The sequence below is a fragment of the Camelus dromedarius genome, chromosome 10 (assembly GCF_036321535.1).
Source record: "Camelus dromedarius isolate mCamDro1 chromosome 10, mCamDro1.pat, whole genome shotgun sequence".
In the NCBI taxonomy this organism is placed as follows: Eukaryota; Metazoa; Chordata; class Mammalia; order Artiodactyla; family Camelidae; genus Camelus; species Camelus dromedarius.
This window is the reverse complement of record NC_087445.1, coordinates 23,272,285-23,295,629: the sequence shown is the minus strand read 5'-3', so window position 1 is coordinate 23,295,629 and position 23,345 is coordinate 23,272,285. Positions and strand designations below refer to the sequence as shown.

General features: G+C 36.3%; 1 protein-coding gene across 3 annotated transcripts; it reads left to right on the top strand.

Moving 5' to 3' along the window:
- Positions 1 to 109: 109 nt before the first annotated feature.
- Positions 110 to 23,345, top strand: SNAPC3 (small nuclear RNA activating complex polypeptide 3). Of its 3 annotated transcripts, none has more exons than XR_004136148.2 (9): positions 110 to 451; positions 1,159 to 1,236; positions 6,724 to 6,808; positions 13,686 to 13,790; positions 15,490 to 15,639; positions 17,566 to 17,648; positions 19,106 to 19,143; positions 21,718 to 21,825; positions 22,995 to 23,024. XR_004136148.2 is itself a non-coding variant. In XM_031449695.2 (9 exons), exons 1-9 carry the CDS (start codon positions 135 to 137, stop codon positions 23,140 to 23,142), a joined length of 1,239 nt encoding a protein of 412 aa, XP_031305555.1. In that variant the 5' UTR covers positions 110 to 134; the 3' UTR covers positions 23,143 to 23,345. The 3 variants fall into 3 exon arrangements, 2 of the variants coding, with proteins under 2 accessions (XP_031305555.1, XP_064346264.1); XM_031449695.2 differs by having other exon boundaries at positions 18,979 to 19,143; positions 22,995 to 23,345; XM_064490194.1 differs by lacking the exon at positions 19,106 to 19,143 and having other exon boundaries at positions 22,995 to 23,345.

The window sequence follows — 23,345 nt, the reverse complement described above, 5'->3', positions numbered from 1 at the left end:
GGAAATGTAGTGTCTGAAGCTGGGCCTGCGCAGGCCCGCTGCTCGCCGTCCTAGGCCACTTGCAACTACAAGCCCCAGCATGCTCCGCGAGGCCTTGATCGGCCGGCTTTCTCAGGGAAGGGAGTGGGGCGAACATGGCTGAAAGCTTCCCTGGCGGCCCAACGTGCGGCGGGATGGGTGGCAGGCAGGACCCGATCCCCAACAGTGGCGGCTGCAACTTTCCAGAGTATGAGCTTCCTGAGCTAAACACGCGCGCTTTCCACGTGGGCGCCTTCGGGGAGCTGTGGCGTGGCCGGCTGCGCGGGGAAGGGGACTTGTCGCTGAAGGAGCCGCAGGCACCGGCGCTGCCTGGGGACCAAGAGGTCGCCGACTCCGGCCTGGAGGATGCAGCCGTGGCCCGGGATCTGGGCTGTAGCCTGGGAGCGGCAGCCGAGCTGAGGGCAGTGTGCGGGTGAGTGCGGGGCCCAGGGGCTCTTGCGGCTTGGGGTCAACCGGGGTGCAGCCTTGCTTCTGCGTTCCGATGGGACCTACCCTTGGGCGGGCCTGTGGTTTACTCCCCGGGGTAGAAGGACCGCCCTTTAAAGCTTTCAACCTGCTGGAGCTTTCCCGGAACAACGGTAGAAATCCCGTGATCCGAATGCAAAATTTCTGCTAGTTGGAGTGAAAGGACCAGAGAGATGCATAAAAGATTAAATTTTCTATTCAGTAGTTTTTAAAGTATTTGTTAACGTATAGAAGCAATCCGTAACAGCGACGTATATCTGCCATTGGCAGACACTTTGATGATGGAGGAACCTTAGAATGATGAGGCTGTAAGATTTAACCGGAAGAGTGTTAAAACCTTGATTTTTTCTGGTCTCTTTTGGGCACCTCTTGGTATGCTATTACTGAGATTTTCCCCATAGTGCCTTATTTGGGTTGAAAATATAAAAATAACGATCTCTTTCCCCATTTAATCATATTGGCCGCCTTCAACCAGCCATATATCCTTTTCTTTGTAGACTATCGGCACAGAATTCGCCTTTAATTCTCGTCTCCTCAGAGCCGCCTGCTGGGTTTTATCTAATTTCTTAATTATTCTGTGGTGTGTTTAGGACACAACCCCAACTCGCTAAGTCCTAGATGCGTGATTGCTTTTTTTGTTTGTTTTTGTTTTAGCCTTGATAAACTGAAGTGCCTCAAAGAAGGGGAGGATCCGGAAGTCATCCCAGAGGATGCAGACCTAGTGACTTTGGGGTATGGAGGACTTTGCTTTTATTACATGCTAGTTATTAAAAAATTTTTTCAGCATTATATTCAAACGTTGATAGTATAGTATTGTTATCACCCCAGCCCCTAAATTCAACCGTTGTTAACATTTGGCCGTATTTGTTTCAGCTGTATGTGTTTGAGATACCTGCTGTGTATCTTTTTCTATTGCTGAACCATTCAGTAAGTTACAGACATCATGATAATTTGTCCCTAAGTATATATCAGCATATAGCTCCTAAAAGTATCATTCTCCTACTTAACCCGAGTGGTATTATTATACCTAAGAAAATTAACAGTAAATGCATTAACTCTAATATCCAGCGCCTTCTCAAATTTGTGTTTAAGTGTTTATAAAGGTACAGTTAATCCAGTTAGATTTTTGAATGCAAGCTAAATACTCTTGATAGTACTTCTCAAATTATTTCAAGCTAGATACTCTGATAGTGTGATAAAGGACTGCTATTTTAAATTTTTTGACAGATCCATACTTTTGTAAAGTAGGATAAAAATGAAATACTAGAAAAATGGAATTGAAAGACAAACAATAAAACTCCAAATTTTTTATGATTAAATTCAACAGTAAAAGTACTGTCATGTTGCTGTGAACATTTCTAAATGCTTCCTTTCAATGTCTGTACTGATTGGATAACAATTAACTCACAAATCAGTTCCAGTCTGCCAACCACATTTTGAGAAACACTGCTCTACGGTAATACTGTTACAGAGAAACTGCGTGTGCAGTTGTGAAATTTATCATTGCCAGTTTGTAGCCCTCTTACTTCGCATCATCTCAGCTGTCATCCTTTATCCTACTTTTTCTGTTGTTCCCCCTCAAAAATGTAGGCAGGTATTTCGGCTCTACCTTGATTTCTTTTGTAATTAACTGCCAAATCTGTTTCTCTTATCCCCGTTGCTGATGTTTACACTTACAACACTTGGAGCACTACAGAAGGTTCCCGTCTTTCCTAGGTCCTGTTTTTGCTCCTGATTTATCCATCATGCTATCACGTAAGCGTGCTTGTTTGCTGAGAAATTGTCAATGGTCAACCTCTCCTCTATAGGCAAATTTCAGATTCCTTACTTAGATATTTGAAGCCTTCCACATAGCCCCAGTCTGCCTTTCCTGACTTATTTTCAACCATTTTCTCTTTCAGTGGCTGAGAATGCCCATGGCCCTTCTCCCAGCTGAAACCTACCCCATCTTTGAGACCCTAAGATTCCTTTTCACTTCTCTACAACTCACCTGTCTCCTTTAGGGATTGTATGCACTGGTAATGTCTACAGCTCCTCTAACATTTCTAAAGTTCTTGAAGGCTCGTTGGGAATCCAGACTCCTTCATCTGTGTGTTGCCCTTAAGCCTGTTGCACTGCTTTGCTCCATTTGGTGTTCTTTAACTACTGTTGATTGATCAATTGGATTTATTTATTTATTTTCCTTAAAATGCATCTCTGACTGTGTCTCTCTCTTAAAACCTTTCAGTGGCTTCTAGGCAAAAGTCCTGAGTTCTTAAGTGGATCACAAAGGCCTCTATAGAATGGATCTTGCTGATCTTTTCAACTCTGTATCTCTGCAGTGCTCCAGCCACAATACACTTTTTGACTTCCTAGAATGTGCTCTCTCACTCCAGGCCTTGGCCTAGAACACTTACTCTCCTTATCACCCTCGTTTTGCAGACTTCAGTTTATCTTTCAGGTCTTAGCTGAAGGAGTAAGGACTCCATCTAGCTCCCCCTTTATGCAAATATAGTCCCCCCCCCCCCCGCTGCCATACTTCCCTGTTGAAATACTCATCACACTTATAATGTACTTATTTAATTTTGCATTCTAGCTAGAACTTAGAAGTTCCATAAGCTATGTCTGTCATAAACACATTGCTATATCCCCCATTTCTAGATTTTTGGTACATAATAGAGTCAGTAGATATTTGTAGAATGAGTGGGATAAACTAAACTTGCAAAAACCTAAGGAAATGATTTTTTAGAGCTTGGCTGGAAAAAGAAAGTTGATAATAATTATAAACAAAGCAAACTTTTTTTTGCTATAGTTAATTACATGCTAATTGGTTTATAGTGGTTTTATTAAACTGTGTGAAATAATAAGTTTCAGACTGCTTTACATAGTACTACTTCCCCTGGCTGTTTTCTGTTTCTTGATCAACTGGATCTCCTGGGTTGTCTTCTAGTCCCTTCCATGGGAGATATGAGTAAGAATTATGTGTATATTCTAATATAAAAGGAGCTAGTACAGATTTCCTTGGATGGGATTATTTTGATGTATTGTGAAACTTTTATATTTAAAATAGGACTCACATTAATCTTAGCAGTACCACAAGTAAATTAGACCTGTGCCAAAAGCCAGAAATCTGTTTCTCTATGCTTTCTTTTTCCCTAAACCTTCCTTTGTTCTCCCCACCAATAACTTAAAAATATAAAGGTAAAAACAAAATCTAAGTACATGACTCTTCCATTATGACATAAAATAAACAACATTTTACAGTTTTTCTTTTCCCCAATGGAGCTATTGGACTCATTTTATGTGTGTTAGTGGGGAAAAAGGCACTTGTTAAGAGATTGACTCTCCTTTGATGCTGTTCTCCTTAATCCATAGCAAACTAAATAACTTACCTTGAGCACTTTTGAGATTTTTTAGACTAATTAAGAGAAAATCTTAATTCCTCGGAATAAAAGAGAGACTTGTTACTACATGTGTGCTACTGAAACTTATCTGTCATCTCAGAAGCTTGACCAATGTTGTTTTTAATACAGTAGCATATAAATAGAATATTTAAGAATATAACTTAAGAAATATTTCCAGAATTGGAAAAAATTCCAAATCTACAAATTAAAAGGGCTCACTGGTTACCTGGGAAAATTAACCCCAGTATTATCAACTCTGAGACATATCTAGTAAAATGATTAAACAAACAACTAGAGAACATAATGGTAGAGAAAATCCCATTTACAGTAGTCAAAAAGGTTAAATACTCAGGAATAAATTTAATAAAAAATGTGTAAAGCTGAAGTAAGGAAAAATTTTAAACACTCCTGACAGACTCAGAAAAAGTCTTGAAAAAATTGAAAGATATCCTCTGTTCTTGAATAGGAATACTAAGCATTATAATGTTGTCAGTTCTTTCTAAGTTAATTTATAAATTAAATGCAATCCCAATAAAAATACCAAAAGTATTGGTTATTTTATGGAGTTAATTGATAATAAAATTCATATGGAATATATGCAAGAATAACTAGGGAAAACCGGCAGGGGGGATTGTGAGTGCCTAGTAATTTTATCACATATTAAAATATACTACAAAGTCTTTATAATTAAAACAGTAGGTCCTAGCCCATGAATGGACAAATAGACTAATGGAATAGAAGAGAAAGTCCAGTTAGATTCAAATGTGTATGGAAATTTAGTATGACACTATGCACAAGAATAAACTCCCAAGGGATTGGGATCAAAATGTAGAGAATGAAACATACAAATCTTGGTGTAATGAAAGGCTTTCTAACTATGATTTAAATCTAGAAGCAATAAAAGGGAAAAAGTTGATAAAATTAACTGCATAAAAAATGAAAAAATTTGCATGACAAAAACACCATAAATAAAGTCAAAAGACAGCTGCTAGACTTGGAGAAAATATGTACCACAAAGAGCCAATAACCCTAGTATATAAGAGTTAAAAGTTGAGGTGCAGAAACACAAAGGGAGAATGGAGAAAAGATGTGAACCAGTAATTCATACACAAAAAGGATATAAAATAACTCAAAAACATATAAAAATGTGCATCTTCATAATTAGAGAAATGCAAATTAAAATGACAAATACCTTCATTTTCTTATCAGACTAGCACAAATTTTAAAATATACATTCTTTTGATGAGGCTGAGGGGAAATGGGCCTTTTCATACATTCCTGATGGAAATGTAAATTGATACAAGCCTCCTCTAGGGAGACTTGGTAATACCTCACCCACAATTACATAGGCACTTTTTGACTCAGCTGTCCCACTTCTTACAATCTATTGAAGATGCACCTCGAACAGTATGAAAATATGTTCAGGGTTATTCGTTACAGCATTGTTTGTAATCGAAAATATTTGAAATACCCTAAATATACATGTATAGGAGAGTGTCGAAGAAATTGTAGGAGATCCACACAGTGGAGTATTGTGCAGTTATACTAAAGGATGAGGAAGGATGGACCAATAGAAAGACAGCTATGTGTACATATGTGGGTTAGTGTGTGTGTGTGTATATATATATGTTTCCTACCTCTCTCTGCTGAGAGTCCTAGAAGCAGTGATTGCAGTAACAGTGTGAATGCTTCATGCTCAGAGATAGGTCTCTAAACCTCTCTACAATGAAGGAATTAAGGCTCCTAGGAGAAGTGGTTGATTCCAGGGCTGAGACACAAAAATACAGGATGAGCCCTGAGCATCTTAGGGTGCCAGAAAGTAAGGAAATCCTCAAAAAAAAAAAAAAAAAAAAAAAAGTGTCAACTTGTGGAAAGAACAGGAGCCAATGTGGAGGATCTCCTAATGGCCAAAACTAGAACAATTTGAGCAACAAAATAACAATAGTGTTAGCTTTTAACTTATTGAATGAAGTAAGTATCTATCAATTCTTACTAATAATATAAATGACTGAATAAATAAATAGGAGGAAAGAGGCAAGTCTTCCTCATAGTACCAATGAATAAATGTAAAAGGAGGGGAAAAGAGAATCACCATAAGGCATATAGCACAGTATAATGTTGCAGACAAAAGCTCCTGATGAATGCAAAAATTCCTGGATAAAGGTTTGAGGAGAAACAAGATTTGCATAGTTTCAAAGTATCTCCCCACCAAACACATCAGATACCAAGGAAAAGAAAGTGTCTTTCTAGCATAGGAACCTGGCAGACAGGAACTTAACCAAGGTAAACATCTCCAGGAATAAGACATATTAACATTATGAACCTCACGGTAAGACAGTGAGGATACCATCATTCTTATGGTATTCTTGCCAAAAACTATATACTTACTCCAATTATGAGGAAGCAGCAATTAAATCCAAATTGAGGGACATTCTATGAAATAACTGATTAGGGCTCTTTGAAAGCGTCAAGATCATAAAAGACAGACCGAGGAACTATAAGACTACTGGGGAGAAGAGAAATAAATATAATGTGGTATCTGCATAGGATCCTGGGACAGAAAAATAAAGCACTAAATTTTACAATTTGGGTAATTCAAAAAAGATGTATAGTTAATAATACTGTATTAATGTTAATTTCCTAGTCTTGATAATTATCCTATGATCATGTAAGATATTAACATAGGGAAAGCCAGGTAAGAGATATAAGGGAACTCTTTATACTGTTTTTGCAGCCTTTCTTTAAGTCTAAAATTAGTTCAGAATGAAAATTAAATATTAAAGATATTTTTGAAGCCCCAGTAAAGAATGTTGAAGTTTGATTTTTTTTATAACAGGGTTAGAAAGAGACTTCTGGAACATCGGGAAGAAACCATAACGATAGATCGGGTCTGCAGACAAGAGACATTTGCTTACGAGATGGTAAAAGTCTTTTCTTTTTCACCTTTTCCCCTGAAACAGGCTGTCATTGGATGTTAGTGGTGTCAGTGATGGCTATGTGGTGGCTTTATGTTGGGTATGCTTAGTTGGAAATGAATTGGAGAAACTTGACCGGCAATGGGAATAGTAGAAAAAAAAAAGGACCCGTAAAATTCAAGTGATGTCACATTTTACTCTCAGATCTCTGCCTCTATTTTTATTTTGCTTTGGTCTTGCTCTCTGTTTAAGGCTAATTTCATGCCTTTCACTACCCTATTTCTGGTATTTTTATTCTGTTCCTGACTTTGGTTTAACTATATCCTCTCCTAGTGCATCATCTTTTAAGTAAAACCTTCAGAAAAATTTAAGATGATGAATAATGAGGAATTAAGTGTTAGTAGACACGATGGGTTCATCAGTACATAGTCTCCGAACATTTTCGTCGTCCCAAACAGAAACTCTATACCCATTAAACACTAACTCCCCGTTCTCCCTTCCTCCAGCTCCTGGTAACCTCTGTTCTACTTTCCGTCTCTGTGAATAAGTGGAATCATGCAATATTTGTCCTTTTGGTCCAGCCTGTTTTACTTACTGTAGTGTTTTAATGGTTCATCCATGCTGTAGCATGTGTTAACATTTCATCCCTTTTCATGGCTGAATAATATTCCATTGTATGGATATAGCACATTTTGTTTTCATCTGTCGTTGGCCGTTCGGGTTATTTCTGCCTTTTGACTATTGTAACTAATGCTCTTATGAACATCAGTGTGCAAGGATCTGTTTGAGTCCATTTTGAACTCTTTTCAGTTTATACCAAGGAGTGGAATTGCTTGGTCATTTGGTAATTCTAGGTTTAACATTTTGAGAAACCACCAAACTGTTTTCCACAGGGGCTGTATTATTTTATATTCCCACCAGCCATGCAGGAAGGCTCCAATTTCTCCACATTCTTCACAACACTTAATATTTTCTGGGCTTTAATAATAGTCATCCTAGTGGGTGTGAAGTGGTATTATGATTTTGATTTGCATTTCTTTAATGATTATTGATGCTGGGCATCTTTTGATGTGCTTTTTGGCCATTGTATATCTTCTTTGGAGGAATGTCTATTCAAGTCCTTTGCATCCTTTGCCAGTATTTAAATTGGCTTGTTTGTCTCTTTGTTTTTAATTTGTAAGAGTTCTTGGTGTGTTCTGGATACTAGACCCTTACCATGTGTATAATTTTAAAATATTTTCATCAGTCCTATGGATTGTCTTTTCACTCTCTTAATAGTGTCCTTTGATGTACAGAAGATTTTTAATTTGATAAAATTTGATTCATTTGTTTTTTTCTTTTGTTATCTGTGCTTTTGAGGCTATACTTAAGCAACGATCACCAGATCCAGTGTCATGAAGATGTTGTTTTACCTTGTTTTCTTGTAAGAGTTTTATAGTTTTAGCTCTTAGTTTAAGTTGTTGACCCATTTTGAGTTAATTTTTACATTTGGTAAAAGGTAAAGGTTCAACATCATTCTTTTGCATGTGGGTATTCAGTTTTCTTAACACTAAAGACTATCCTTTCCCTACTGAGTGGTCTTGGCACCTTTGTTGACCAAATGTTTATTTATGAGCTCTCTGTTCTTTTCCATTGGCTTAGGCATGTCTGTCCTTAGCCTGGTACCACATTGTTTGGACTACTGTGGCTTGTGGTCATTTTTGAAATTTGGAAATGTTAGTTGTCCAATTTTGTTTTTTTCCCAAGATTGTTTTCACTATTCATGGTCCCTTGAAATTCTTACGAATTTTAGGATGAGTTTTTCCATTTCTGCAGTAAAAACAAAAAAAGCATTGAGATTTTGATAGGGATTACATCAGATCTTTATATTGTTTTGGGTAGTATTGTCACCTTAACAATATTAAGTCTTCCAATCCATGAACATAAGGTGTCTTTCAACTTAGTTAGGTTGTCTTTAATTCTATTCAACAACGTTTTGTGTTTTGTGTGTGTGTGTGTGTGAGTGTACAAGTCTTCCATCTCCTTTGTCAAATTTATTACTAAGTATTTTATTTCTTTCCATGCTTTTTAAAAAATGATTGAAGTATAGTTGATTTACAAAGTTGTGTTAGCTTCTGGTGTACAGCCTAGTGATTCAGTTATACATATATGTTTTCTTTTTCATTGTAATGTTCTTTGTCATTTTAGGTTATTACAAAATATTGAATATAGTTCCCTGTGCTATACAGTAAGACCTTGTTATTTATATATAGTAGTTTGTATCTGCTAATCCCAAACTCCTAATTTATCCCTCGCCACCAGCTTTTCCCCTTTGGTAACAATCAGTTTGTTTTCTGTCTGTTGAGTCTATTTCTGTTTTGTAAATAAGTTCATTTGTGTTATATTTTAGATTCCACATAGAAGTGATATCATAAGGTATTTGTCTGATTTACTTCGTTTAGTATGATAATCTCTAGGTCCATCCATGTTGCTGCAAATGGTATTATTTCATTGTTTTTTATGGCTGAGTAGTATTCCATTGTACTTATATACAACAGCTTCTTTATCCATTCATCTGTTGATGGACGTTTAGGTTGCTTCCATGTCTTGGCTGTTGTAAATAGTGCTGCTGTGAACATTGGAGTGCATGTATCTTTTCAAATTAGAGTTTTCTCTGGATATATGCCCAGGTGTGGGTTTGCTGGATCATAAATTATCTCCATACTGTTTTCCATTGTGGCTGCACCAATTTATATTCCCACTGACAGTTTAGGAGGGTTCTCTTTTCTCCACACCCTCTCCAGCATTTATTATTGGTAGACTTTTTGATGATGGCCATTCTGATCAGTATGAGGTGGTACCTCATTGTGGTTTTGATTTGCATTTCTCTAATAATTAGTGATGTGAAGCATATTTTCATGTGCTTGTTGACCACTTGTAGGTCTTCTTTGGAGAAATGTCTGTTTAGGTCTTCTGTCCACTTTTTAATTGGGTTGTTTGTTTGTTTGTTATTGAGTTGGATGAGCTGTTTGTATATTCTGGAAACTAAACCCTTATCAGTTGCATCATTTGCAGATATGTTCTCCCAGTCGACAGGTTATCTTTTTGTTTTGCTTATGGTTTCCTTTGCTATGCAAAGGCTTATAAGTTTAATTAGGTTCCATTTGTTAATTTTTGCTTTTATTTTATGTTGCCTTGGGGAACTGACCTAGGAAAACATTGCTGAGATTCATGTCAGATAATGTTTTGCCTATGTTCTCTTCTAGGAGATATATGTTGTCCTGTCTTATGTTTAAGTCTTTAAGCCATTTTGAGTTTATTTTTGTGTATGGTGTGAGGGAGTGTTCTAACTGCATTGATTTACATGCAGCTGTCCAACTTTTCCCTTTTGCATGCTGTTTTAAATGGAATTGTTTTCTTAATATTCTTTTCAAATTGTTTGTTGTTCCTGTATAGAAATACAGCTGATTTTTGTGTGTTGATTTTATATCCTGCAAATTTACTGAATTTGTTTATTAGCTCTAAAGTGATTTTTTATGTGTGTGGATTCTTTAGAATTTTGTACATAGAAGATCATCAGAGGTAACTTTATCTCTTTTCCAGTTTGGTTGCTTACTTGCTCTGCCTTTTTTCCTTCCTTACCTTTTTTTTTCCCTCTAATTTTTCTCGCTAGAATTTCTAGTACTATGTTGAATAGAAGTGGCAAAAGTACTTCCTTATCACTCTTTCACCGCTCAGTATTATTTTAGCTGTGGGTTTTTCATAAATGGCCTTTATCATGTTGAAGAAGTTCCCTTTGATTCCTGTTTTATTTAATGTTTTTATCAAGAAAGGGTATTGGATTTTGTGAAATGTTTTTCCTACATTAACTGAGATGATGATTTTTTTTTCTATCATTCTATTAGTGTGGTATACTACAATGATTTGCATTTGTTGAACTACTCTTGCATCCTGAGGTTGAATTCCCCCTTGGTTGTGATATGTAATCCTTTTTATATGCTGCTGAACTTGGTTTGCCAGGATTTTGTTGACAAGTTTTCCATTTATATTCATAAGAGATATTGGCTTGTAGTTTTCATAGTGTCTTTGTCTGACTTTATCAGAGTATGCTGATTTCACAGAGTGAGTTAGGAAGTTTTCCCTCTTCTTCAGGTTTTTTGGAAGACTTTAAGAAGGATTAGTGAATTCACCAGTGAAGCCATCTAGTCCTGGGCTTTTCTCTGTTAGGAGGTTTTAAATATTTGATTCAATCTTATTACTTGGTACACTTCTATTCAAATTTTCTATTTCTCCATGAGTCAGATTTGATTCTTTCCTTCCTTCTGCTAGTTTTGGGTTTAGTTTTCTTTTTCTAGTTCCTTAGGGTATACACTTAGGTTATTGATAGGAGATTGTTCTTTTCTAATGTAGTTGTCTAGAGCTATATGTTTCCTTCTTTGTACTTCTTTTGCTGCATCCCATAAGTTTGTTTTGTTGTGTTTTTGTTTGCATTTGTGTTAAGGTATTTTGTAATTTCCCTTGTGATTTCTTTTTTGACCCATTGGCTGTTTTAATTTCCACATGGACTTTTTCCATTTTCCTTTTGTTACTGATTTCTAGTTTCATTCCATTGTGATCAGAAAAAATACTTTTATGGTTTCAGTCTTTTAAAATTTGCTAAGACTTGGTGGTCTGTCCTGGAGACTGGTCTATGTGCCCTTGACAAGAATGTATATTCTGCTCCTGTTGGATGGAGTAGTCTATACATGTCTCCTAGGTCTAATTGGTTTACAGTGCTGTTCAACTCTTCTATCTCCTTATTAGTTTTTTATATGGGTGGTCTACTTGTTATTTAAAGTGGAGTATTCCAGTCTCCAAGTATTATTGTAGAACCATCTGTTTTCCCTTCAGTTCTGTCAATTTTTGCTTCATGTATTGTGAGGTTCTATTGTTAGCTGCATATATGTTTGTAATTATTGTATCTTCTTGCTGGAGTGTACCTTTCATTAATATATAATGTGCTTCTTTGTCCCTTGTAACCTTTTTTGACTTAAAGTCTGTTTTGTCTGACTGTAATATAGCCACCTCAGCTTTCTTTTGGTTACTATTTGTATGGAAGATCTTTTCCTTCTTTTTACCTTGAGTCTCTCTTTGTGTCTTCATATCTAAGGTGAGTCTGTTGTAGAGAGTGTATCGATGGATAACATTTTTTTATCCAATCTGCCAATCTTCTGCCTTTGTAATAGGAGTGTTTAGTCCATTTACATTTAAATTAATTACTGATGAGAATTTATTCTGTTGTTTAGCTATTTGTATGTTATATAGTTTTTGTTCTTCAGTTCTTTCATTATTGCCTTTTTTGTTTGTTACTTAACTGAATTTTTGTGGTATATCCTCTTGATTGCCTTCTTTTTTCCTTCTGTATATGTTCTACTTACTTTCTGAGTGGTTATCTTGGGGATTACAATTAATATCATAAACTTACTAGGTTGTTACCTAGTTTTAGTAATATGAGCTTTTTCAGTAGTATCCATATGCTCTGCTATACATCTGTCTCTCCCCTTTGTGTGGTTTTTGTCACAAAATACATCTTTATAGCTTATGTGTTTGTTAACATAATTTATAAATACAGTTTTAGGCATTTACTTTTGAAATCACATAGGGAAAAAAAGAAGTTACAAACCAAAAGTACAGTAATTCTGCCTTTTATGTTTACTTATGCTGTTACCTTTATCAGTGTTCCTTACTTCTTCATACAGATTCGAGTTACTGTCTAGTGTCTTTTCATTTCAGCCTGAAGAACTCTAGCATTTCTAATAAGAGGCAAGTACTGATAATGGATTTGCTCAGATTCTGTTTATCTGAAAATGGCTTAGTTTCTCCTTCATTTCTGACGGATAGATTTGCAAGGTGTAGTATTCTTGGTTGATAGTTTTATTTATTTTTTGTTCTTCATGGCTTTAAATGTTCTTCAAGGCATGGCTCCCCACTGCCTTCTTGTCTCCATGGTTACTGGTGAGAAACCAGCTTTTAATCTTATTGAGGAACCTGATTTCCTTTAGTTCTTTGTGGTTTCTTTTAGCTCATTGAGTGCATTTTAGACAGTTGATTTGTTGTCTTTGACTAGTAATTTCAGTGTTTGGGCTTCCTTAATGGTAATTTCTGTCAAATTCATTTTTTCTTACGAATGGGCCATGTTTTCCTGTTTCTGTATGTGTTTTTATAAGTTTTTGTTGAGAACTTGATATTCTGAGTATGATTTTTACTTGTTGAGGCCTGGAGCTGTCTGTGACTTTTCCAAACTATCTTTCCAATGTGTGTATTCCTTGTGTACAAGCATACCTTATTATATTGCACACACTTTATTGCACTTCGCAGATACTGTGATTTTTTTATGAAATGAACATTTGTGTCAACCCTGCATTGAGGAAGTGTGTTGGCACCATTTTTCCAACAGCATTTACTCACTTGGTGTCTCTGTCACATTTTGGTAATTCTCAAGATTATTTCCAACTTTTTCATCTTTATTGTATTTGTTATGGTGATCGGTGATCACTGATGTTACTACAACTTGTTGAAGGCTCAGAATATGGTTAGCATTTTTTAGCAATAAAGTATTTCTAATTATAGTATAGGCATACTGCTTATATTACACTTGGTAAACTATAGTATAGTGTAAATACAACTTTTATGTGCATTGGAAAACCAAAAAATTCATGTAACTTGCTTCATTGTGATATTTGTTGTTACGGTAATCTGGAGCTGAACCCAAAATACCTCCAAGGTATGCCGTGTGGTCACTGAGGTTTCTTTTTCATTATCTCTGGTCAGCCAGTGTGACCTGAGCAAGATTTTTTGTGCACTGCCTCTGATCTGGGTCATAGTGTCGGATTTTAGGTCTCATTAATTTGTTTTCCTTCTTCAGGAGTCACATGCCATAGGAAAAAAGCCTGAAAATCCAGCAGACATGATTGAAGAAGGAGAGCTTATCCTATCTGTGAATATCTTGTACCCTGTTATATTTCATAAGGTCAGTAGTAAAACCTTTTGGACTCACAGATCATAAGTGACTTTTGTCAAAGAGTTTAATTATTTGAAGTTACATTACTTAGGGTTCAAAATAAATGGAAACATATGCTGTCTTATCTGACATTCTGTCTATATTACTGAGTTTTTTGTTTTAGAAGGAATAGTATAAATGAGGTCAAATTTCAAATACTCTCTTGAGTAATACGATTACAGTTACAGCATTGGAACGTATACCTGATTTCTGTACTAGTAGCAACTGAATATTATATAAATCCACAGTGATTCTGATTATATGAATTCCTGAGGGTTTTTTTTTTTTTTTTGCAGAAAAACTGGTAAAGAAGGGGAGTAGTCTTTGTTCACTAATTCACAATTCATGGGAAATTATTGAACTAACTAAAACCATCTCTTCTTAGATGAAAATGCAGAAGTTCATAGGTCAAGGGTATTCAGGAATGTCCTAGTTCTAATAAAAAGAACTCTGTCCCACCCAGAGTGTATATATTCTTGCTTCCCCAACTAAGTGTATCATAAACTTTGATGAGATTCAAGTGAAATACTACTGTAGATGAACTGCACTTGTGAATAAATGGGCTTTGGTGAACCATCTGGGATATAGTTAGTACTAATTACCTTGTTTGATTAAGATCTCAAATTATCAATCAGAGAAAACAAAGCAAAGCAAAACCAATAAAAGCAAACCTCTGGGTTTATAACATGAGGGTAGTGCATAGATTGCTTGACTTCAGTGAGGTAACTTCCAGGAAATTTTAAAAGAAAGTGAAATTATATTCCAAAGGCTCTTCAAGCTAATGTCATTTGAGTAGTATTTTGATTATAAACTTTACCTTAAACTAAAAAAGTTTTATTGCCAAGTGTTTTAGTCCATCCTGGCTACTATAACAAAATAGCACAGACTGGGTACCTTATAAGCAACAGAAATTTGTTTCTCCCAGTTCTGGAGGCTGGAAGTCTAAAAGCATGGTGCCAGCCCTCGAAGGCCCCACCTCCTAACACCATCACACTGAGCCTTAGGAATCCAACTTGTAAATTCTGGACAAACATAAGTAGTGACCAAGTGTCTCAGTGTACTCCTGGGATTTTAATTTATGGAGCTGACTGAGTGACAGCTCTGGAGGCCAGTGCCATTGAAAGAAAATTTTTATTATTTACACTTCCTGAGAGGAGGGGATGTGCTGTGCCATGCAGGGCCACGGGGGAAGCACCAGTGTATTATATTTAGGAGGCAGAAAAGAGCAAGGGGAAGGCATAGGCCACAGCCATTATTGGAGTTTCCACAGGAAGGGCAAGGCAGGGCAGAGTAAACAGTCTGGGATGGGCTAGCTTGAATAATTCCAGTGGGTCTGGGCTGCCCTAGTTGTCTGGTACCTGGCTCTGGGTCGATTTAGGACAGGGGAAATACTGGCTTGGCATATGAGAGTTAAGGAAGGAACATAGTTTGAGAGAATGGGCTTTGGGTCACAGGGGAGATGTAAACAGCTTTGGTGATTAGTTGGGACCTATAATTCATAGATGCTGAGTAGACAAATACAGAATCTAAGAAAATGCAGGACACCATGTTATGGGGATAACTTAAATTAAGGAAACCACTAAATTTGTTGACCTCATCATGACAGGATTTATAGTTTAAATGCTTTGTCTCTAAGTGAACACTGAACTGTTTACCATCTGACTTTTAGCACAAAGAACACAAACCCTACCAGACGATGCTGGTATTAGGCAGTCAGAAGCTCACGGAACTGAGGGATTCCATTTGCTGTGTCAGTGACCTCCAGATAGGTGGGGAATTCAGCAACACTCCTGACCAAGCTCCTGAGCACATCAGCAAAGTAAGGTGATTTTTTTTTTCCTAACCCCCATAAGACAAGAGGAAATAATTATAATAAGCTGAAGAAATAGTGATTACTCTAGCAGGCTTATGAACATTGCAGTAAATGCTTTCTTCTTCTGTGCCATTCCATCAAGTCTGTTTCTTCCCTTCTCTTTATCATCAAGACTTTTTCAAAGATTAGGCTATCCCTGGTTTTGAGTTCTTCATCTCCCATTTATTTCTCAACACTTCTTTGTATACTCTTCTTTCTAAGGTCATAGGACCACCTAATTGTCTAACCAATAGGTTTCTTTTCCATGTTCATATAGCTTGACCTCACTTTAGCAGTGGAATCTGCTGTTCTCTCTCCTCTTTCAAACTCTGTATGAGTTTGTCTGTTATAACTGCCCCCAGCAAAGCGTTGGAGAGCATCACTGCCTAGAGAAGAAGCTGTCAGTCCAAGGACCAGAGCAGCCAGGGCCCTAACACCTGTTGTTGGTCCTTGCTGGTGTTTCCCAGGGTGCTGCTCTCAAAGGGAGAGGGTAACCCTACATACCAGCTGGATCAGGATAGAAGGGAGCAAAGTGGTAGGCTGGCCACCCCGTTTTCAGAAGGGATTGCTTACCCCAATAAAGTAGTAGGGCCTTAATCCTTCTGAATTTCATATAGAGCAAGTTTGACCTAATTGTGTTACCTGGTACGGCTCTGGCAGAAGACCTCAGATTTACTGGCATACTTAACAGGGACAGCTTCTCCTGTAGATCAGTGAAAAGATGTTTGGAACAATGAGAATGGGGGTAGAGTTTGGACAGGAACCATCACAATCTCTTCTTTTGCTCATTCCTTTGCCATCAGCTACATAAGTGTTGTCATAACTTAGGTTTCATCTTAGTTCTTATTCTAAATTCTTCTCCTGGGCAATTGTGGGTAAGAGATCATAGAAAAATCTTTTCTGATACCTTTATTTTCTCAGTGAAATAAACAGCAAGGTTTTCAGCTGAAGGTAAGCCATGAGAAAAAGATGCTGGCAGTTTCAGAAGGAATTAAACAGTAACCCTGAAAAAGGGCAGAGTGCATCCACTATAGAGAGGTGGTAAAAATGCCCAGCAGCACTGAAGCTGAGTGAGAATGTCCAGTAGGCACTTAAAAATAATGGGTCTAGAAAACAAGAGAGAATGTGGCTAGAGAGACTTACAGAGACCAGCGTATACTTAAAGCCATGAAAACTGAAGTGTCTGATGCCAATGCTGGGTTATCTGTAGATGGGGGATTCTGTTATGAAGTCAGGATTAAGGGACCACCCCTCTGATGGAAAGCCTGGTAGACTGAAAGTTGAAACATGAGGGTTCAGACCATTTGTGCACCTACTGTGGTACTTTGGTCAAGATTGCTTGAGTGAGAATAGAAATTCACATTCTGCCTGGCTGAGTTATTGAAAATACAGAGAGAGAATTTTTATAAAGGCCCACTGAAAATACAAAACAAACGACAGAACAGCAGAACTCCATGATCATTGTTATCACTGCAGAAACGTCAAAGATCTAACTTTGTTTAGTTTTTAGTTCTGATACCCAAAATGTCACTGCTCTGTCTGCATATAATAAAATAATATTGAAGTTTATTTCAGTTCTAATTGGGTTCCTTTCATGAATCCGAGGAGAATATACACATTTAAATCAAATCTAGTGATTAAAACAGCAATAGGATAAAATTGAAAATAGCAGAAAGGATTATGTCCTTACACCTTTACCCCTGCTAACTAACATCCTTGTCACATAAGAGGTTCCCATTAAGTGTTAAATAAATAAATGAGCTGAGCATATCTGTGAAGTTTCATGAAGTTATTGTAAAACAGTGTGATTTTTATGACAAATATGGAATCCTTAAAGCAGTTTCATAATTGTTAATACTGAGCCTTCTCTCAATGCGATCTGTTTTCTTCTAGGACCTGTACAAATCAGCCTTCTTTTATTTTGAAGGAACATTTTACAATGATAAAAGGTACCCTGAGTGCAGAGATTTGAGCAGGTATACTTTCCAAAAATCTTCTCAAAGTCTTTTCTGTTTCTAGTTGTCAAAATAGTGGTGTCTCCACAAATCCTCTTATTGGTCCTTATTGTTAAGGATCTTTGCCAAGGAATTACTTTGTTAGATTGTTTTGTTTATTTGAGGGTTAAAAATTATGTTTTTAAAATATTTTCCAAGTTATTTCATCTGGTTGACCTAGGTTATAAGTTAATCAAATTTTTTTCCCAAGAAGAAAATTTTCTTACCAAAGACACACCTACACTCTAATTTCAAGATCTTTGTCAGCTATCTCAAATTATTTTTTAAATATATTATCAACTCTTTTAGAAATTACAGTAAGTCTTGAGTTTAGCCTTAGATACATCTAAAAAAAATTAAATCCCACTTAAACACGCTTTATTAATCTCTGTTCTTCATATTTAGGTGATAGTAAATTAATCTTTCACTATTTTTTCTGCTTGTCTAATGTATTCCATTATTCGCCCTAGGAGTGTGTGTGTGTATATATATATGTGTGTGTGTATATGTATATATAGTTGCTTAAGTACATAACATGAAAAATCTTTAATATCATTGCCTACATAAAAGCATTGCTGTACTTTTATTATTAGTGACGTGGCAGCTACAGTATATATGTATATTTTTTCTGAGAGTTTTAAATAAATTCTTACTATAGTCATTTATATCCATATTCTAATGCAGCAGTTCTTGGACTTGGGTCTCTGCCAAAAAAGATTTACTCCTTTGTAAACAATTGAGGACTCCAAAGAGCTGTTTATGAGGATTATAACTGTAAATATTTATCATATTAGAAACTGAAACTAAGAAATATTTTAAATATTAACCAGTTTTATTGAACTATAGTTGATTTACGGTTGTGTAAAATTAACTGATTTAAATAGTCCCATTAGTTACCATTAATAACATTTCTGTGAAGAATGACTGTTTTCCAAAACAAAATAGTGAGAAGGGTGTTATGTATTTTCCATTCAATCTGAAGTGCTAACACACATCACATAGCCTCCAGAAAACTGGTACATTTATGAGAGAATAAGTTGAAAAGGGCAAGTGATATTTTAGGATTATTGTAAAGGTGACTTTGGCCTCACAAACCTCTGAGGGGTCTCAGGACCATGCTTTGAGAACTGCTGCTCTAACTGATGCAGAGGGATTCAGAGTTCCTTCCTCCTTGCAACATGGATCAACCACTCTGATTTTCATCTCAAGATGGTAGCTGTCCAGTTAATTGGGCAAGCTGGCTTTGGTGAAGTACTGCAGTCACAAACCATTTGTGGAGCAGTGGTACATCCTTATCCTTTCTCCCCTTCAGAACCATCATTGAGTGGTCAGAGTCCCATGATAGAGGCTATGGCAAGTTTCAGACTGCTAAGATGGAAGATTTCACCTTTAATGACTTGTATATTAAACTGGGTTTTCCTTACTTATACTGTCACCAGGGAGACTGTGAACACGTTGTTGTCATTACTGACATAAGGTAAGTGGCAGCACTCAGAACATTTTGTTGTTTGTCCTGTTTTTTTCTTTATTGCACAGGTAGTTTTGTTTTGTTTTGTTTTGTTTTTGGTTTGGTTGCAGTAAGAGGAATTAAAAGTAATCACGGCAGCTTGGGTCAAGAGCAGCAAAAATACGTGTTAGCTTTCCATACAGTGACCAACTCTGCATCCATTTGCATCTTCTATTGTCTTTTAGAAAACCTGTAATAAAAACTTTGCTGTTTATTAAAGTGTTAAAAATTTGCAAATACTTTTAAAAGTGTCTCCATTTGTATGTTAAACAGCTATTATTCAAGTAATAGTCATTCACTTTGTATATCATGTAGACCCTCTGCTTTGCAAATTTGCAACTGTATTTCTAGGTTTCTTCTCTTTCTGCCCAAATTTGAAGGAGATAAAAGGGAACTGGGAGGGGGAGGGAGGGTATATAGCTCAGTGTTAGAATGCATGCTTAGAATGCATGAGATCCTGGGTTCAACCCCAGTATCGCCATTAAGATAAAGTAAAATTTAAAAAACTAATCGTATAAAGTAAAATTTTAAAAACTAATTGCCCCCCCAAAAAAGGGGGGGCCTACGAGGAGAGGAATTCTAATATTTGATAAATATGAAGACTTCATGCTTTGATAAAGATTTAGAGTGGGAAGGCCTGAAATAGCTGGTATCTCTAATGAATAAAGCTATTTATTTCATTATTTAGGAAATCTCAATTTATGAAGGACCAATATATAGGTATAAGCCCTGCTCTTTTCTTGGTTTGGTTTTTTTCTGAGAGACAATTTTTAAGATTTTTTTTATGGACCGATGATAGACTTAAACGGTTTTATTATACTGGTAATAGGAACTGTTGGTTTCAGAACGTCCCTGCTTCCATTGTTTCTGGGTTTTAGTGACCAGTCTTCAAAAATTTACCGCCTATGCCCTCATTCTCAGGAAGCTGCCAGAAGTACCTTACACAAAGAGTAAACCTTAAAAAAGAAAAACATGGAATGCAAAGCAGAATAGATTAAGACATGAAAGGAACTCTCAGAATGATGGGAAAGGGAAGTCCCAGCATGATGGCTATAGCACAGACCTGGAGAACAGCTTAGAGCGGAGACTGGAGCAGGACAGAGGACCCAGGAAGCCTGTCCTGAGACTGCTAGACCTCCGCCTGGTGCATAACCCATATGGAGAGCACATTTACTGGTCTGTCAGAAAGCAGGGAACTGCATCAGTGACGGGTACACTGCAGCCTAATCAAATGCAAACATGGGAGCATTAGTAGCTAGAAGACTAAAGTGTTACGCAATAAAATGAACTGATAGTTGTGTGGTTTAGGGGGATGTTTAATTCATTCGTCATAATTTAAACATTAACTACCTATTTAACCAAAGTTTAGTAGTTCTGTGGAGGGATGTTAAGGAGCTATATTAAAAAGCAGGTAAGAATGGAAAACAGTTGTCTCTAGGGAAGAATTGCTGAAGCAAGAGCCAGGAGAGCTCATAAGCCTCCTAGATTTCTATGACTTAAAGTTATACATGTTTATTTCTTCAGTAATGTGTTCTTTAAATTTTATGTAAGCTGTTCTGCTTGCTTGTCATTCAAATGAGGGGGAATGTGCATCAGAGTAAGCATAAGATGGAAGACAATCCACTTTTCTCTGGTGGTCTTAGTTTCCTTACATTTCTTACAGCATAGGCACTATACAGTGTCATTCCTTAAATTCAAGGCAATTTGCAAAAAACAGTTTACATTACATTTGCAGTGTAGGACTTTCCTAAGGAAATGTTTAAATGTAATTGACTCCAAGTAGTTTTTACCTTATAGGAGAATTTAATCATTGATGCCATTCCACAGTTTTAATAGTTGGTAAACTGTTAAGTTTATTTATTGCTTTCTGATGGTAAAGTTGATACATTGCTACCCTTTCTTACTAAAAAAAAATCAAATTTTGTAATTATCAGGGACCTTTAGAATACTCTTGTGCATTCCCTTCATTTTTCAGATGAAGAGTTGGGTCCAGCATGGTTAAGGGATTTATCCAGACCCACACAAAGCTGGTTAGTGTCATAGTGGAGACTGACTCCCACATAAAATTTCTTAATTCTGACACCTAAAACTAAAGTCCTAATTCACATTATTTCAGAAGTCAGATTTAGATTTTAGTAAAGGGGCTCTTTTAATTAAAAAAAGAAGAAAGAGCGAGCCATGTCTGTAACACATAGGCAGTTAATGGAGGGAAAATAGCACTCAGTAGACTTGCTCAAACTGTGTTCCATAAAAAGGTACTAAATGTTGAGCAGAGAAAGGATTCTCTGATGGAATACGTTAAAGAAATTCTGCCTACAGTATTTCTCCCTTCGAGTTGCAGTGCACATGGCCATAGAGGGATTTGGGAAGTTTCACAGGAAAGAAAACAATCCCAAATGGTCTTTTGGAAAAAGTGTTTTGTGGAACACAATACATTGAAAAATGTATGTACTGTGTTCTTAATTTTGAGGTAAGGATATGTTTCATTACAGATCACAGAAATTTGCACTATAATATCTTCATTTATTTTCTTATGTACAAAAGGCTTGTGCATCATGATGACTGCTTGGATAGGACACTTTATCCCCTTCTTATCAAGAAGCACTGGCTCTGGACCAGAAAATGTTTTGTTTGTAAAATGTACACTGCTAGGTAAGTGATTCTGTTTTTTTTCCTTGAGAAGTATAGGTTCTCAAAAGTCAAGTACTGATTTCAGTTTTTTTCTGTTTTGAATCTGAGGGCTTATACTTTGGGGTATAAATAATAGAAAGGGTTTTATCTAGTAGGAAAGTGCCATAGACATTAGTACAAATCAGTTTAGTAGGTTACAGCCACATTTTTAAACAATAAGGAAATGAATTACGATGGACAGTTTAAGTCCAGGGATTAGGTCAGACTTTAGTTGGGTTGATACTGGATGATGGTATCATCAGGGAGCCATGTTCTTTCTGCCTCTTGTCTGCAGTTTTACATTATTGGCTTCATCCACAGCTTCTTGATGATTAAAATAACACTGCAGCTCATTTTTAATGAGGTCAAATTATGGTTTTATAAAATTTTGTGGTTTTGCATGTTTAGGTTATGTTTAACTGTGCATCAAAGTCAAAAAGCCATTCAGAGAAAAAGGGAAGACTTTGGTGTCATTTGTTTTGGGTTCCCCACCACAATATGCTTTTCTAGATGATCAATAGGAAAACATGATAAATTAGGTATCAGATCAAAACAGAAATCAAGAAATGTTAAAATGTTATGACATACAGAATTTAGATAGACTGAAAAATACCATTTTCACTTAATACGACTTCTCAGAACAAAAAATCTCAGTTGAATTTTTATACACTCTTAACATTTTATCCTAAATTCTAGGTAAAACAGCTGGAGTTTTCAAAATAACCAGTACTAATTTATCAGTTAGAAAGATAAGCAAAAAAGTTTATCAACTCTGTAGAATCTAATATTATGGATTTTCAAGATGGCCTATTAGCAGACAACGATTATGTTCATATTAACAGTTATTTGAAGGATAGGTATGTCATAGCAAAAGTGTGGATGCTTTCAAGTATAGATTTATATTCTTTTCTACTTACCTGTTAAGTTTTTCAGAGAAGTTACCCTCTTGCCTTGCAGAGTATTGGTGGTGCTATGTCTCTACCTATATATGTGTATGCAAAATTATGTACAGGATTATAATGTATAAATAAGATAGAATGATAAGGCAGTAGTGGGAATGTTATGTTTACATATTACTGCAAGTCATAACTTCCAGCACATTCAAGCATGAAAAAGTTGATTGAAATGATGTACATCTTTTTTAACTACAGATGGGTGACGAACAATGACAGTTTTGCACCAGAGGACCCATGTTTCTTTTGTGATGTTTGCTTCAGAATGCTCCACTATGATTCAGAAGGCAACAAACTGGGGGAATTCCTCGCTTATCCTTATGTTGATCCTGGAACCTTTAATTAATAACAAAAGTGTACCCTTGTGAAATAATTGTCCTCTTGGATGGTTACTTCACTTCCAAGAAATGCCACTGAGGAACAGGATCCACTTGAAGCAGTTAGCTAAAGTTACCAGCCCTGCAAAAGTTCAAATCGCAGATTTTCCTATAAAGAAACTTGATTGTATTTAAATGCTTTGAAATATATTATTTTAGTATTTATTCCAAA